A 17,550-nucleotide genomic window follows, 5' to 3' on the forward strand; every position below is an offset into this window, starting at 1 on the left:
TTAAATATTATTATTCCTTAAGGCCCTGTTGGGTTTTCTATAGCTGAAAGTATTCTTAATTACTATAAATGATGTGAGACCAATATTCTGGAAACAGTGAAGCAAAACAGTTTTAATGTTTCTTACTAATACATTCATGAAATTATCATAAATTACTTTCCAGGGATTACTTTCTGGGCCCTTTTTATAAAAAACAAACTCACAGAGAAACAATTTAAAATGATAGAATTTATTTTAATATGATATACATGTATGTGCATATACTATTTTAAAAATAAGCATGTAAATTATAATCAGTATAAAACAAATCAGCCCTAATTTAATGTTATCAGAGTAAAAGAGCATGTATAGAAGTCAGTCTAACATTGTTGCACTTGCCTGTGAAAGTAAAAATACATAGAAGACTTAGCGCATTGTATTTTATTTCAGTTTTCATGTTATCATCATTAAAGTATAAATACCCTTAGGAATGTGCCAACTTATAACTTACATTCAAATAACCAAAATTTCTTCTTACCAGTTATTAAAGTACCATTAAATCATCTAAAATAAGTAATCTAAAAAATACTAGCCTAAATTAAAACCCTGAGGAATTAAAATCTTTTTACACAATAGTTTTGGTTAAGTGCAATTCCACGTAGGTAAAGACTACTTTATTTAAGGTCATACTTGGTAAGGCATAGTAAAAATAAAATCTACACAAGTAATAATCTAAACTATATTTAATTTCTTGCTACAAAGTTGTTTTGTTTTCCTAAAAAGTAGTTTTTGCATGTCGTTCTGGACCTCTTCACCCATCTGCTGGCTTATTTGCTTTATATACAGTAGTTAAAATTTGTGCACTAAGCTGAGTTGCCTTAAGTTGATGTTCAGACATAATGCACACAAAGGGCTACATGCTAGAAAGTTCATGTCCATGCTCAACCATGGCCTGCACAAACTGCTTGAAGACTCGATCCATGTAAGTGCATTGCCTTGGCCAGATTCCCTCCAGAAAACCAATATGGCCTCCATAAGAAGTAAGGACCAAAGCAACATTAGGGTTTTGTTTAGCGGTTTCTATTGGAATAGCTTGAAGAAAGAAAACGGGTAGCAGTAAGAGAAAGGAAGGGAGAGAGAGAGGGAGAGAGGGAGAGAGAGAGAGAGAGATAGATAATCATTATCATTTTTTATTAGGAAATGTACATACTTTTATAATTTCTTATCAATATAAACCAAAATACCATCTAAAAAAATATATGTAATGAGTATGGCTAAATGGAATGAGTCTAATTATATCAACATTCTTACAGTAGTTCATATTTACAGTCATGTACTAGACTATCATTTTTGGAAGAGTCAACCTAAGATTGAATCAGAACACAAAAGTATAGGCTGAATCTTGTTTTGAGAAACTAAAAATAATCTTAGCACTTTTGTGAATGTCATGGATTCATTATGTATGCTTTTGGATAACTGTATGAAATTAGATTCCTGAGGCCACTGGTGGCTCTAAGGAAATATTCAAAATTATAAATATGATATACGTAGTAAAAACACAGATAATCAAAAAAAAAGGAGAGAGAAATTTTCTCAAATGGTAATAGTATTTATCTTTGGTACTGAAACATCTGAAACATGAGTAATTATTTTTAATTTTTCTTGTTTCTCAGAATTTCTATTTATAGTCAAGAAAAAGAAAAACTGTATTTTGAAAATATAGTTGGTATATTAAAATATAATTCACCACTAATGATAGTCTTTACATGTGTCCTACAATATTGACTGAGGACAAACTTTAGGGATATGAATTACAGTTGTTTTACTTATTTTTCTCTAATGCTCGGAGTTCACACAGTACCAAAGGAAAAAAAAAAAGATTTTTTTTTTCATCCTGTGGACTGAACTCAGGGCCTGTGAATGGTAAGCATGTATTCTACCATTGAGCTACACCCCCACCATACCCAGAAATTTCTAACACTGACTGTTACAGTCATATCAGAAAAACAAAGGCGGTGCCACATTTGAATCATGTGAAAGATGCTGGCTGCCTGTTCTCTCAGACTGCAGACAATTGTCTACTATTTCAATGTGGCAGGACTATTTTAAGAGCTTGGGAAAGAATTGGAAATGAGTTTAAGTGTCGCCCTGTGGGTCAGGTTAAATGTTGGGAAATTTCTGTGGCTGTATGGCCAATGAAATATGCAAATGGATGAAGAAACACTAGACTTACTTAATCCAACAAAAATATGCTGAACAATTACTATGTAATTCAAGTGATATTAAAGTTTACAGTTTTACTTTCTGATTTGTGGTCAAAGGTCAAAAGTTTCAGCTATCTAAAATTACCTGTGCTTAAATGGGAGCTTGTAAATAAATAATGGGGTCTGGGGTTGTAGTATAGTGGTAGAGAGACTGCCTAGCATGTGTGAGGCACTGGGTTTGATTCTCAACAGCATGTATAAATAAATTAATTAAATAAAGGCCCATAAAAAATAAAGGATAATTAAAAATATATAAATATATACTTCAGGGGTTTTCTGAAATTTTTATAATATATAATGTTTAGAGTCAGAATAAATGTAATTTTTTCTTCTTCCTTTCCTTCTTTTTTTCTTTCCATCTCCTTTTCTCTTTCCCTCCTTCCTTTCTTCCTTTCCTTCATTCTTTCTTGTGTGTGTGTGTGTGTGTGTGTGTGTGCGCGCGCACGCGCATTTGTGTGTGTGTGTGGTGTGGTTGCTGAGGATTAAACCTAGGGGCTCATGCATGCTTGCCCAGGGCTCTACTACTGAGCTGTATCCCTAGTCCATAATAATTGCTTTTAATGGAGTACTTGGGGAAAGTGTTTTTTTAAAACAATTAGGGGGAAAGTAAGGAGAAAAGTCTTCACAAAATACTTTGTCAATTTTCATTAGGATAAAATCAGAGATGAAGCCTATTGATCCTTGAGCTACTATGATTACTTCTTTTTTAAAATATTTGTTTAGTTGTAGATGGAAACAATACCTTTATTTATTTATTTTTTATGTGGTGCTAAGGATTGAACCCAGTGCCTTACACATGTTAGGCAAGTGCTCTACAAGGAGCCACAACACGGCCCTGATATAATTATTGCTAATCATACCACTTAACAGGCAAACACATGCACAGATATTGATGTTATCAAATTTTGTGCTTCCTGAATTAAGATAGCAGGAAAGTTAAGTCTGGAATAATTTTCTTTTTTACTGTATCTAGGGGAGATATTAAAACTGTTTCACTTTAAATATGACTATTTAGCCCAAATTTGCGCTCATCATTAAGATATTCAAGGCCATTGTGTTTCTCAAGTTTCAAGTTCTCTTCCAGGTTAAAAGGGAAGAAAAACTTCAAATTCTTTTATATAGGAACTCCAGGAACTTGAGACAAGTGATGACAATGTTCTCCTGAGGTAAAGATATTGTAACATAATCTGTCCAAAGAACAGTGTGTTTGATAAAAAGGAAAGGTTAGAAAAATGAGAACAAGCAAAATACTGAGTCCTAATTTGTCCTGGGATGCTCCAGAGTCCCTGGACTAGATAATGGACTCTGAAAACATTTCAGACATGATCTGAGACATTTAGATATTAAATTGTGAGTATTTAGTTATTTTTTATCACAATGAAAAACATAATTACAACTGATACTTTATGTGTTTATTCTTCCCCTTGCACTGGGGATTGAACAGAAAGGTGCTCTACCACTGAGCCACATCCCTAGCCCTTTCTATTTTTTATTTTGAGACAGGTTCTTGCTAAGTTGCTGAGGTTGGCCTCAAACTTTTGATCCTCCTGCCTCAGCCTCCCTAGCAGTGGGGATTACAGGTATACACAATTGCGCCCAGTCAACATTTATTATTACATTTTCTTAAAACAGAAAAATATTTAAAGAATTAATTCATGCCAAAATATATTCAAAAATGCTAATTTTACCATGGCTGGGTGAGAAAACATCATCCACAGAATTCAGGCACAACACTGGAATTCCTACTGACTTCAGTCTACGATTTGGGCTGGCATCAGTATAATAATCATCTATTGTTCGGTATCCAAACATGACAGAAGTGAATCTCTTATCAAACTCTCTGATAGACTTTGCCTGAGAAACAAAAACAAATTTTATCTATTCTTGCAATTAAAAGAGTAAATAAAGCATACTACCTGAAGTTTATCTCCTACCTTCATGACATGATCCATATCAATTTGTTTTACAAACATATGGCGGTGCCTGGAACAAAAGCATTTCAGAACTACAGTTAAGATCATTTCTACCTCAATCACACCTAAAATACATAATAACAAATAACTAAATAGCCTGGAACAGGGCACAAAGTTGGTACTCAAAAAACATTTGTTTAATTAGATACAGAAGTAATACACTGATGTTTGTTCTGAAGGTGATTTTTCTTTGGGAGGGTGGTTTCTGGAGACTGAACCCAGAGTCTTGTAGATTGGTTGTACAAGAAAAGTGAACATTAAAAAAAAAAAAAGGATGCAAGCTGGGCGTGGTGACACACTTAGGTAATCCCAGCTACTTGGGAGGCTGAGGAAGGAAGATTGCAACTTCAAGGTCAGCTTCAATAATTTAGCCAGACCCTATCTTAGAATTTAAAAAAATTTTTAAAAGGGCTAAAGGCATAGCTCAGTAGAGCACCTCCTGTGTTCAATCCACAGTACCAAAAAGAAAAAAAAAAAAAAAAAAACCTGACAAAGTAATAAATAGTCACAGGGGCTAGGCTTGTGGCTTAATGGTAGACCGCTTGCCTAGCATGTGTGAGGCTCTGGGTTTGACCCTCAGCACCACATAAAAATAATTAAAGTTGTAGGTGTCAACCTACAACTAAAAAAATATATTTTTTTTTAAAAAAGGAATAAGCAGGGGCTGGGGCTGTTGCTCAGTGGTAGAGCATTTGCACCACATATAAATAAATAAAATAAAGGTAAAAAAGGAATAAACAGAAACAGCTGTATTTTGTTGTTGTTTTGTACCTGGATTGAACCCAGGGGCACCTAACCACTGAATCATATCCCTAGCCCTTTTCTTGGATCTTATTTAGAGACAGGGTCTTGTGAGTTTGTTCTGAAGGTGATTTTTCTTTGGGAGGGTGGTTTCTGGAGACTGAACCCAGAGTCTTGTAGATTGGTTGTACGAGAAAAGTGAACAACATTAAAAAAAAAAAAAAAAAAAAAAAAAAAAAAAAGGCCTCGCTAAGTTGCTGAGGCTGGCTTTGAACTTGAGAGCCTCTTGTCTCAGCTTCCTGAGTCCCTGTGATTACAGGAGTGCCTCACAACACCCAGCATCTGAACGTTCTTTATCATGCCAATTTAACTGTTTAAAGATACACAAAAGAATTCCAGAAAAATTAATGCAGCAAAGACAGTATTTTGTTACGGTAATAACTGTAAGCTAAGAGTGTGCACAAGAATTTCTCTCTTATTTCTAAAACACACTAGGCTAGTAAGCACATGCTTAAGAAGTCATATTTTTTTTGAAAGGAATTAATATTTATTGAGAGTGTACAAAGTGTCATTTAATCTTACATTATCTTCATTTTGTCTGTTTCTTTAGTGAAGTCATCATTTAGTTTTAGAAAGTTTAAATAAATTGTCCAATATCTCAAAGCTAGTTACTAGTAGACCCATGGTTGAAAAGGACATATATGTGACTGAATTTCAAATCTTTCCTCTGCTCTGATATATCTTCCATTTTTTGGATAATTTTTCCAAACTAAAGGAGATGTTCAAAACACGACGGTTACATGCCACGAAGTAGGTGGCAATGCCTTAACCATATGTGTGTGTCAGGCCCGAGGGCCTCTTCCATCCTTGTCCAGGGGTGTGCTAACCTTTTTTCCTTTCATACAACACAAGGAGTCATATTATTGAACCCTGAAAACACTTTCTTCAGTGTTTACTATCTGGAAAAGAATTAGGTACTGACAAGATTAGCAAAGTAGAAAATCTAGAGAATAGCCCATAATCATAATATTACCTTAACACATTCCACAATGTTTTAGTTTTTTACAATATGTGTGTGTATATATATATATATATGTATCTATGTTTGTTTGTTGGTTTGTACTGGGGATTGAAGTCAGGGGAGCTTTACCAGTGAGCTACATCCCCAGCCCTTTTATTTTGTTTTGTTTTTTATTTTCAGATAGGGTCTAGCTAACTTTTAGCTGAGGCTGACCTTGAACTTGTGATCCTTCTGCCTCAGCCTCCCAAATTGTTGGGATTACAGGTGTATACCACCACACCCAGAAGTTTGTAAGAAATACTTTCACAGTGATTTAGAACAGTGATCCTCAAAGAAAACATTATGAGGGCTGGGGCTGTAGCTTAGTGGCAGAGCATTTGCCTAGCTCATGTGAGGCACTGGGTTTGATCCCTAGTACTGCATAAAAATAAACAAAGGCATTCTGTCCATATGCAACTATAAAAAATTTTTTAAAAGAAAAAAAAGAAAACATTATGACTTTATCTGTAAGTTTAGGTCATGCTTACAGTTTTTTATTTTATTTTTAAATTTTTATTTATTTATTTATTTTTTGTGGTGCTGGGGATTGAACCCAGGGCCCAGTGCATGTGAAGTACTCTACCAACTGAGCTACATTCCCAGCCCAGTTTTTTATTTTTGCATGCATTTACAATATAGAAATATTGTGATACAGTAGTAAAGTCATGTCTAAACAAATACACATATATTGACAGTGTTATGCCTTAAATTTTTTTAGTGTTGGGGCATGTGATCTAAAAAGTTTGGAGACAAAGAATTGTAAAGATTACTTACTTATTAACTGAAGACTGGAGGCAAGTTGTCAAATAGTAATTAAAAAGCAGCCAGTTCAGTGGTTTCTCCAATGACTCTGAGCAAGCAAAAGTATTCCAACCAACTGAAAAAGTGGCAGCTGCCATCAATGGAGTTTTGGGCCCAATTTTGCCCAGGTAATTTAGAAGCAGCATTCTAAAATGAGGAGAAACAGGAGACTTGGTGACTAATTTGTTATCTGTCTCAAGGCATCTCATTTCTTTAATATATTTTTTTAGATGCAGATGGACACAATACCTGTATTTTATTTATTTATTTTTATGTGGTGCTGAGGATCAAACCCTGTGCCTCACACATGCTGGGCAAGCACTCTACCACTGAGCTACAACCCCAGCCCAAGACAGCTCATTTCTAAGTGTGGACTTCGTACTAATGATAGAAGAGAAAAAAGAGAAACCAGTGTTGATACAAGCAGATATATCTGTTCTTTTCTTCACTTCACACTCCTTTGTATATTGCAGTTGGCTGTACTGTGGAAGGGACACATACAGTTATTTCTGTACACGTTTCCTTCTACGAAATAAAGCATGAGAACACAAGAGAAATCCACCCAGGGAGTCAATTTCAAACATGGCTGCACACTGGAATCCCCTGGGGAGTTTGTAAAACTACCATTGATATCCAGGTGGTACCCCAGAGATTCTAAGTTGGTTTGGGTAGCCATCCTCATTGCTGAGGCACGAGGCTCAGCAAGGTTCTGGGGGGGCTCTCCATTCTCGAGTTAGACTTTCTGAGTTGTGGCAGAGTGACCAGCTCCTCAAGGACTTATTTTCTCTTCCTACTCCTTCCTGCTATCTGTGCTTATCAGCAGTCACAAGCTTTTTTCTTTTCCTTTTATTTTATCAATTTTCCTGATTCTATCCTGGTAAGAAAGACAAGAATTGAGTGTAATCTAATAACATGTCAAAAATCTAAGCTTAACACTGCTAACTAGAAGAAAGGATAATGTACTGAATTCCATTTCATTTTATAGTTTCTATACCTAATAATTATTTATCAATTTTTTTCAATTGCTCAGGTTTCTAAAACAAGAAAAATAAAGTAAAAATTCTCCCTGGCTCTTTTTTTCAACCAAATAACTTTCAGGGTGAATGTGATGAAATTTTAGCAGGCACGTGGACATGTCACTTTTGAAAATGACTCTACTAGTTGGAGATAGCACTGTGTTCACTAAGCCACATAAAGTGTCATGCTCCCATTCCTGCAAAGGGTTCATTCCAGGTTCTAGTTTTGGGGTCCTACTTGCTGGCTGGAGGTCAGATATTGCTAGGAGGCTGTTAAATGTACAAACTGCAACGGCTGGAAGGGAACTCAGAAGTAGAAAGATCCAGGAAGAGATATGGTGTGGGTAATTCTTGGTTATTACTCAGGAGCAAAATGATGCCAAGATGCTACCCCCCAAAAGGATCTTTTACTTTGACAGAAAAAACAAACAAACAAACATTTACTTACCCCATTACCAAAAAAAAAAAAAAAAAAAAAAAAAAAAAAAAACTACAAGGAAGAAAAAAGAGAGTGAGATGGAGAAAGATCCCATGGATTAAGAGACTCAAGAGACATACCAATCCCATTGTGTGGGTGCACCTTATCTGGCTCCTGTATCAAATAAACTATAAAATCAAATAAATAAACAGATAATTGGAAAAACATGAACAACAAATGAGTATTTGATAATGACAGTTAATTTTGTTCAGGAAGGATAAATTTTTTTTTTTTTAAAGAAAGAATCTGTGTTTTAGGGATACCAATAGAAATATTTATATATTTACTTTTTTATTTTTGTGTCTGCCATTCCTGGAGGTACTGTAATACCAAGCTAATGCATAGATCAGATGGGGAAAGCCCCTATTCCATCTCCCTACTCCCAAAATCCATTCACTGTATCATTCTTGGATAGAGAATGTATGAGTTATTAAACTGGTAAGAACATATACCACAATTGATCTTAGCTAAGAGGCCAAAAAATTATTCAAATGAAATATTTATTTATTAATTTTAATTTTTATGGTACTGGGTATTGAACCCAGGGCCTCCTATATACTAAGCAGACACTCTGCCACTGAGCTACATCCCTAGCCTCACCTGAAATATTAATAAATGATATATGAGATATAGTTAACAATTATCAGAGTTGGGAAGGAGTGGGGGGAAAAGCTTGCTATTGATGAAACAGGATTATCTATGAGCTGATAATTAATTGAAGCTGGGTGATGAGTTGATGGGGTATATTCTTGTTTTTTCTATATATTTGGAATTTATATACATTTTTAAAGTGTATTCAGCATCTCACTGGGAGACTAGAATCTGGGTCTAGAGTGGCACAGGCTCCTTGACTTGACTCAGCTATGGCTCAAAGCCTACACTTGGCCCCAGGCATCCCAGGCTTGGGGATTACCCGATCCATGGGGCACTGGGTCTAAGAATCTTCCTCAGACTATGCTTTTGTCAGCTGCATCTCCAAAAGAAAAATGTGTCAAGCTTTAAAACACATCTCCAAGTGTTGTAAGCCCAGCTGGGACTGTGTCACAGTGCTAGGCAACTAGAAAGGATGCTTCTTTCAAATAATTTACAAGACATTAATATTCAACCAGCTGTAAAGGCTAACGGTCAAGTTCTGCCTTCAGGCACTGAGGCTTCAGTGTGGCATGAATAGGCATTTCCCAGGAGCTTCTGAATAAAGAATGTGGGCCTGTTTATATAAGGTCTGGCCTTAAAAAAAGAGAAAAGGAAAAGAAAGAAAGGAAGTCAAGAATGTATATGATTAAGGGGGAAAAGTTCAGTTCTCACCCTGTCCTTTAAGCTTCACATTATATGGGGAGAAGGGAAGAGAAACTAAATTCTGTCTGTTAAGGACAATTGAGAAATTCTGCCTTTTTACTGCATTGATTCAGATTTCTTCCTTTAGTAGGTCAAGGCAGACCTTCCATGCTAATGTAACAGATGTATTCTTGTCTTCTTAGTTTAATGTTTATCAGAATCTAAAAGGCTCTGGTTAAAGCCTGTTTTTCAGAGTCTATCATTCATAAAGGCTGTTCATTTTCAAGCATATATATTCCTAAAATGTTGTGAAAACTGAAATGACAGATAAACCAATTACAAAATGAAAAGAAAGTATTATTTTTTTACTTCAAGTGTTAACTGATTTAAAAAAGTACTTTGGGGCTGGTGGGTGTAGCTCTGTGGTAGAACACTTGCCTAGCATGCATGAGGCCCTGATCCCCCCATTAAAAGGTAGTTTTTGGACAATGGTGTAGGAATCTGAAACAATAAAATGCTAGATAATAAAATTTCAAATTTCCTTAAGCTCTCTCTCACTAGAATATAAAAATATAAATAATGAGTAGTGGAAAAATAAACCTAAATATTAAGTATGTTAAATAAAAGTTCCAAATAAGCTCTAATGTAATGACAAACAGCACAAACCATAATGATAAAACAGCAGCTGGAGTTAGGGGATTAACAACAAAATTTCAGTTTCTAGGAGAACATTCAACGTTAAGCCTATTTGCCCAGCAACAAAACAAAACAGAACAAAATGCCATCTAGGGAAAAAAATAATGTGGAAGGCCATGAGAATTTCTGTGACTGGAGTGACAAACGTCGTGGTGATCAGCTGTGCTCTGCTGAGTTACTCCACAGTGTACAGAACAGCAGTTCTCAGGCTGTGCCTCAACCTTTGTTACTCCATTTTATAAAGTTGCAGTTTGCCATGAGCGACTCCATTTTGTGTTTAAGTGGAATGACTCGGCACCTTGTTTGTACAAATAAACCACCACCATCTGCCTGGCACAACCATAAGGCACAAACTGATAAATAAATGCTAATAAGAATGACCACCCGTGAACGTATCAAATCAGCCAGAAGTCCAGGGATGCATGGGTATGTTGAACTCATATTGGAAAAGCCAGGCCCACAAGTTTGTCAGACACATACCATAGTGATGCAACCCCTTCACTTGAGACCCATAAAAGGAGGAGCACCTTGAGACTGGACACGGCAGAACCTTGACCCTGTCACTGTTCACTCATCACAGGCCTTGCCCAGGAAAATCACCACAGTGATCAACCTCAGAATCTCTGTCCTCAGACTTTAGCAGAGGGCAGTTTCTCCTGCCCACGACGACAAGGCAAGTCCCACTCCAAGCCAACACTCAAGCTGACACACCAAACTGACAGTGTGAAACTGCCGACCTTCCAAACCTTGGCCTAGAATATGTCCCCGTGCTTTGACAGTTCTGCGCACTGAACGGTAATCTTCTCTGATGGGTTCAGTAATCTTCTCTGACCACCTACAGTGATTCTTTGCATTCATATCAGCTTTCTGCCTTTGCTCTCTGAACCCCTGTGGCTGTCCCAACTCTTTCTTAGCCTTCCTATAATATATATATAAAACTGTGTGAAGTGTGATATGTGACTGAGTGTTACAGATACTAGAAATTAAGACTGGAATAAATGAACCTGTTATTACCCAGCTTATGTCTACCAGGTGACCGGCAAGTGTTTAGTACACTTGTACTAATCAAAGTGGTGACGCCTGTGAATTTATTGTTATTCCATAAATTCTGACATTGTGGAAAGACACAAATGTGTTTGGTCTATGCTAATGACACGTCATGCTTACAACAAATATGCTGCAAGTTCAGCTTTTCCAGTATCCAAGGAGAATGCAGCCCCAGCAACGGTGGGGAGGGCATCAGAACCAGTTCAGTGGGGTAGAAGAAAGATGCACATCAGCTTTGTGGGGCACACAAAAGCCTGAGTGCCATGAGGAAAGACTTGAACCCTTTGGCCATATACACTAATAGGCAAGGAAAATATTAAACTCCACCGGAGTTAATTCCTTCCTTCAAACACATGTGATAAAATATGATCAAAACACTCGTGTTAAAATGTCTAGGAGATAGCTAATAAGAACACTTCTCGGCTATTTTTAAAAGGGAAAACCTTACCCTCCCATTGAAACCCCAGCTGCCAGAAAAGGAGCAGAAGGGTACAGGCTGTGGACATGGTGAATAACCGTCTCCAAGTCTTCAGTGTTAGCACAACAGTAAGTCCTTGGCGTCTGCAAGCAGTGACAGTAAAGCAAAAAATTAAAATGTGATGTTAATGATCTGTATAATGCATAAGTGTTAAAAAAATCAGCAAAAAGTCATCAATATGAAAAAACCTTTGCACATTCTCTTTTTTAAAAAAATTAGATGTTGATAGACCTTTATTTTATTCATTTATTTACATGTGGTGCTGAAAATCAAATCCAGTGCCTCACACATGCAAGTGCTCTATCACTGAGTCACAACCCCAGCTCCACATTCCCTTAATTAGAGTTTAACTTTTCATTTTCTATCTTGCAGTACATATGTATACCATTTGAAGTCAACATGAATCGGGTTGGTCCTAACAAAAGGTTCTAACATGCAAGAAGACTTAACACAAACGGGACAAAATCAATACAAATACCTTCAGTTAAACACATACAATTTACTACACTCAAATGTGTCTCTATCTTAACATGAATAGTCAATTTAGGAAGAAAAAGCAGAATTATGTTGGAGTTGGGGGGGAGGCAGAGGTGGTACTAGGGATTGAACCTGGGGGTCCTTTACCACTGAGCTACATCTCCAGCCCTTTTTGCTTTTTTTATTTTGAGACAGGGTCTCTCTAAATTGCTGAGGCTGGCCTCAAACTTGCAATCCTCCTGCCTCAGCCTCCTGCGTTGCTGGGATTATAGGTGTGTGCTATGTGTCTGTCAAGGTAGAATTACATTTTTTAGAGAAAAAAATTTATATTCTCCCCAAAGCCAAAATATGGAGGAAATATGCAAGGAAGTACAAAGGCCTTCCAATAATGCCACACAAGTACTTAATTGTGGCACTACCTTCTCTACCCTGAGAGCTATCTGCGATGAAGTAGGAAGTTTTCAGGCACAGCCTTTCTTCCCGATAAGGCCATAACATACAGTCTGACTTACTAATCAAACCTTTTCTTTTATAAATTGCGTATCTATGTAGCCCCAACTGTGTTACATGGCAACAGACACTTAAAAATGTCAAACTACGTAAAGCTGATTATGCCTAATACGTAATGCTTCAAAACAAATGGTTTTCATGTGAGATTCTTCAGTAAGGGCCTTGTTGATAGCAGGAAAGCTTCACAGATGCTTCACAATTGAGGTCTGGGAGGAGGAATAATCCTCTATACAGAATATGTGTGTGTGTGTGTGTGTGTGTGTGTGCATAAAGTATCTATAAGAGAAAATAATCTGAACTGTAATGACAAGGAGATGAATCTGATAGCATTATTCATTACTAATAAGAACAGTGAAACCAGTGTTATCTGCACCACCCTAACTTTAATCTTCCTATACACCAAAAGCAGACTAGGAAGGTTATATATCACCCACTGTTCAATCACGAGTGAAGAATTGGAGAAAATTACAATTTTGAAAAATTCATCCAATTAACCTCATCCCTAAAACACTACCTATTGCATACGGACATCTTTTCAAGATAGGCAAACATGGAATGTGCCAAAAGACAAGTATTAACCTGCCAGTATTTACAATGGCTAACCCTTATTGAATAATTAAATTTATGTCCACAAAAGAGTGAACAAGATCCTATTACATTTATTTTAGAAAAGTGGAAACTGAATTAAGAGGTTAATGATTCCTATAACTTATTATTTTTTTTCGCACAGGGTGGGGGACACCAAGGGATTGAACTCAGGGGTGTTTAACTACTGAGATGCATCCCCGGCCATTTTTAATTTTATTTTTTATTTTGAGACAGGGTCTCGCTAAATCTTTGGGCCTCGCTAAGTTGCTGAGGCTGGCTTTGAACTTGCAACCTTCCTGCCTCAGACTCCCAAGCTGCTGGAATTACAGGTGTGTGCCACAGTGCCTGGCACTCCTGTATCATTTTAACAGTAAGTGACAAAACTGAGATAGAAAAGAAACAACAACAACAACAAAAAAAAACCCCACCTTTGTGACTAAATGCACCTGAGGGGTACAAATTCAGTGTAAAAACCTAAATAAAACAATACCTTCCATCATGTTCACTTGTAGTGATTTGCAGAATTTGTCATGAGAATTTTAAGTGACTGAATAATTCTTAGTATTTTTATTGTACATGTCTATTGACACTGAATGGCTTTTAAAGTTTCTGAATTGTTTATGAACAGCCCTGCAACATGTACTCCTGTTATACAGGCTGCCAGTAAAGTATGTGTGTATATGCTTGGGAACATGTGTGCTTTTACACACATACACACACACACACACACACACACACACCACAGTATATGAAAAATAGTCTATGGAAAATTAGAATCAGAGTCTTAGTGCCAGGAAGGACAATAGATGTCACCTGGTTCCTTATTTACATATAAGGAAACTGAGGCCCAGCAAGGTTGAATAATTTGCCAAAGGTCACAAGTTAGCAAAGTCTAGATTATATTGCAATAAGTAATCTAGTTCTTATAAAGCAGTGTAGTTCCATGAGCTACATATCAAACAAGTTAATACCTGAAACCCTTAGACATAGGTGCTGGTTTTTCCCTAAACATTTACCTCCAAATAGGTTAACAGTAAGATCAAAATGGATAATACTGCCAATGAAGTATGTGGCCTCCTGACACTGCCTTTACACTAGATAAAGCAATATACAGTCTGATTTCTTAATTAAATCTTTTCTTCTACAATAGTACATCATATGACCCCAGCTGTGCTACACTACAATATACTACCTGTTTTTTTGGTTTTTTTTTTTTTTTTCAAATGCTTTTTAAGTGGCAGATGGACACAATACCTTTATTTTATTTTTCCATTTTTATGTGGTGCTGAGGCTCAAACCCAGTGCCTCACATGTGCTAGGCAAGCGCTCTACCACTGAGCTACAACCCTAGCTCTGTTTTTTGTTTTTGTTTTTCAGGTTTTTGGTACTGGGGACTGAACTGAGGGGTGATAACACTGAGTTATATCCCCAGCCCTTTTTATTTTTTATTTTGAGGCAGAATCTTGCTAAGTTGCTGATGGTGGCCTTAAATTGTAATCCTCCTGCCTTAGCCTCCCAATTCACACTGGGATTACATATGTGTGCCACCACACCAGGCTCGCAATATACTATTAAAATAAGCAAAGCTGGGCTGGGGATATAGCTCAGTTGGTAGAGTGCCTGCCTCGCAAGCACAAGGCCCTGGGTTCAATCCCCAGCACCACCACCAAAAAAAAAAAAAAAAACTATAGGTGACATTGCCTTCTCCCCAAGTGGTTGACAAAGCACCAAGTCCTGCAGGTATTTCTTCCTCAGGACATCTTGCAGGACACATAAAAAACTCCTCCTTAATCCTCTAGTAAATACCTGGTAAATTGGGTTCTCTCAAAAGGGCAGTGGAGGTAAGGCTGTAAGTGCAAGCAGTTTCATTTGAAAGGTGATTTGGCAGGGATATGGTGAAATGAGTCAGAAAAGGTAAGATGCCAATAAAGGAAATGTTACCAAGCAGTTTATGGCTGTAGGCAACTAAGACTCAATTCCCTTGAGATGCTCTGGGACAGTGCGTTGAATATGACTTAAAATGATCCCAACAAGATGGCAAGTGTGCTGGGTTATTTATTCACCAATTCCCTTCAGCATCTGGTTGAAGGCTGCTCCTGGAGGAAGTTAACCCCCTGTCACTTCTGGTCTGCCCTTGAAATGGGTCTAGGAGGCGCCAGTGCCTAGGGAAACCCAACAAAGACAGGCAGGTGCTTGCAGTTGGAAACCTCAGCATGGGAATGGTAAGTGCCAAGAGGTAAGGTATGTGGCATCGACAGTCTCTGCTACAAGGCCTTTGTACCTCTCATCTGAACTGTAGCACTAACCTCTCAACTGGGTAACACCCAGCATTTCATCATAGTCATCCACATCCCTATGTTCAGCACACTCTTGGATTAAGGGGACGTAATCCTCCTGAAGGGCACTTCCATTTCTAGTTATGCAGTCTTTCTGCTTCATTGGCTTTCCATTGCCAATGGAATTAAGTCTGAACTCCTCTGCCAAGTGTTCAGGGCCTCCACCATAGGATGCTAAGTATTCTTTTCAGCTCTGTGTTTTACCATATCTCCACATGTTCAGATTCAGGCCAATGGGGCACCGCTGTTCTTTTGCAGGCCAGGAATCTTAATATCCTTGCCACCTGTGTAAACTTCATCTGCCACGTATCCCACACTGTCAACTATGACTACTGAAACTCTGACTTGAACAAATGCCAGACACCAGGTAAGACATGATCCTGTCAGCTAGAACCTTGTAGCCTTTCCCTACTTCTGCCCCTAATTGTCCAGTATCCCTTGTGAGTCTATTACTTCCTATTCACCTCTACCTGACAGTCAAACTGAACACTTGTCAAACACTTAGATACTTGTCAAACTAAACACAAACAGGACTGCAAGTGAGAAGACCAGATTATTATGTTCTCATATGTAGATCTATGTGCTTATGTCACCCAATCTCTTGCCACTTGATAAGCTCCAACAGGAATATCACAAGCTTTCTTTTCTTGGTGTATCATGAGCCTAGCCAGGCACGGTGGTGCATGCCTATAATCCCAGCAACTCAAAGAGGCTGTGGCAGGAGGATCACAAGTTCAAAGCCAGCCTCAGCAACTAGGTGAAGCCCTAAGCACCTTAGCAAGACCCTGTCTCAAAATAAAAAACAAAAAGGGCTGGGGGGTGTGGCTCAGTAGTTAAGTGTTCCTGGGTTTAATCTGGTAAAATGAACCTGGGTTCAATTCTCAGTACAAAAAGGAAGAAAAGAAAAAGAAACAAGCTAAATGAAAAAACTTGGGTCCCATTAAGAAAGGATTCACTAGGGCTGGGGTGTAGCTCAGTAGTACAGCATTTGGCTAGCATGTGTGAGGCACTGGGTTTGATTCTCAGCACCACATATAAATAAGTAAAATAAAGGTCCATTGACAACTAAAACATATTTTTAAAAAAGGATTCACTATAATTAGCAGCTTTTTAGACAAAAGACTAGTTAATTCTCAGTTATTAGGGCTACTAACAACTAGCAACTATCTTACCGTGGTAATTCCTGTCTTTTTCCATGCTCACAGGACAGATATAAATTGAACCACACCTAATCAGAAAAGGGATAAAGGAAAACCCAGCAAGATTCAGCTGGGCGATGAAACTTCTAGGGTAAAACGAGGATGGTAAAGTTCCTCTGGAAAAAGTAGAGAAAATCCAAAAGACAGGACACCTTCTAGCAGATGTTTGGGCATAAATATTCTATAAATTAGTCAAGTGTGGTGTTGTACATCCGTAATCCCAGATTAGGCTGCCTGAGGCAGGAGGAGATCAAGTTCAAGGCCAGTCTCAGCAAATTAGCAAGACCCTGTCTCAAAATAAAAATTAAAAAGGACTGGGATATAGCTGAGTGGTAAATCACTCCTGGGTTCAATCCCCAGTACCAAATAAATAAATAAAATAAAATATTTTATAAAATATATTGAACAATTTAACAGTAATTACAAACTAAAACTGTTCTGTTTAAATTGTTCAACTGCAACTATGGTCAGAGAGCAAGAATAATCACAAACTGTTTAATGGCTTTTAGGGGTTAATTTTTTAAAAAAAGTATTGATGAGCATAATTAAGTATAATTATTTCCTAATTATTCATATATGATAGGAAAATAATAATGTATGTACTTCATATTTATCTATGAACTATATCTAAT

General features: G+C 37.3%; 1 protein-coding gene across 2 annotated transcripts in view; it reads right to left on the reverse strand.

Annotated features, from left to right (window-relative positions):
* Positions 1–208: 208 nt before the first annotated feature.
* Positions 209–17,550, reverse strand: part of ABHD3 (abhydrolase domain containing 3, phospholipase) — a 49,862-nt gene continuing 32,520 nt past the window's right edge. The window contains exons 5-9 of one of the 2 annotated variants that reach the window (XM_079108352.1): positions 11,779–11,891; positions 6,792–6,965; positions 4,178–4,226; positions 3,932–4,097; positions 209–1,071 (exon numbers count right to left, since the gene is read on the reverse strand). In XM_079108352.1, coding sequence (XP_078964478.1) covers positions 893–1,071; positions 3,932–4,097; positions 4,178–4,226; positions 6,792–6,965; positions 11,779–11,891 — 681 coding nt within the window. In that variant the 3' untranslated portion in view covers positions 209–892. The remainder of the gene's footprint in view (positions 1,072–3,931; positions 4,098–4,177; positions 4,227–6,791; positions 6,966–11,778; positions 11,892–17,550) is intronic. The other variant, XM_079108353.1, reaches the window with a different exon arrangement.

The sequence above is a fragment of the Sciurus vulgaris genome (genome assembly GCF_902686455.1).
Source record: "Sciurus vulgaris genome assembly, chromosome: 13".
Taxonomy (NCBI): domain Eukaryota; kingdom Metazoa; phylum Chordata; class Mammalia; order Rodentia; family Sciuridae; genus Sciurus; species Sciurus vulgaris.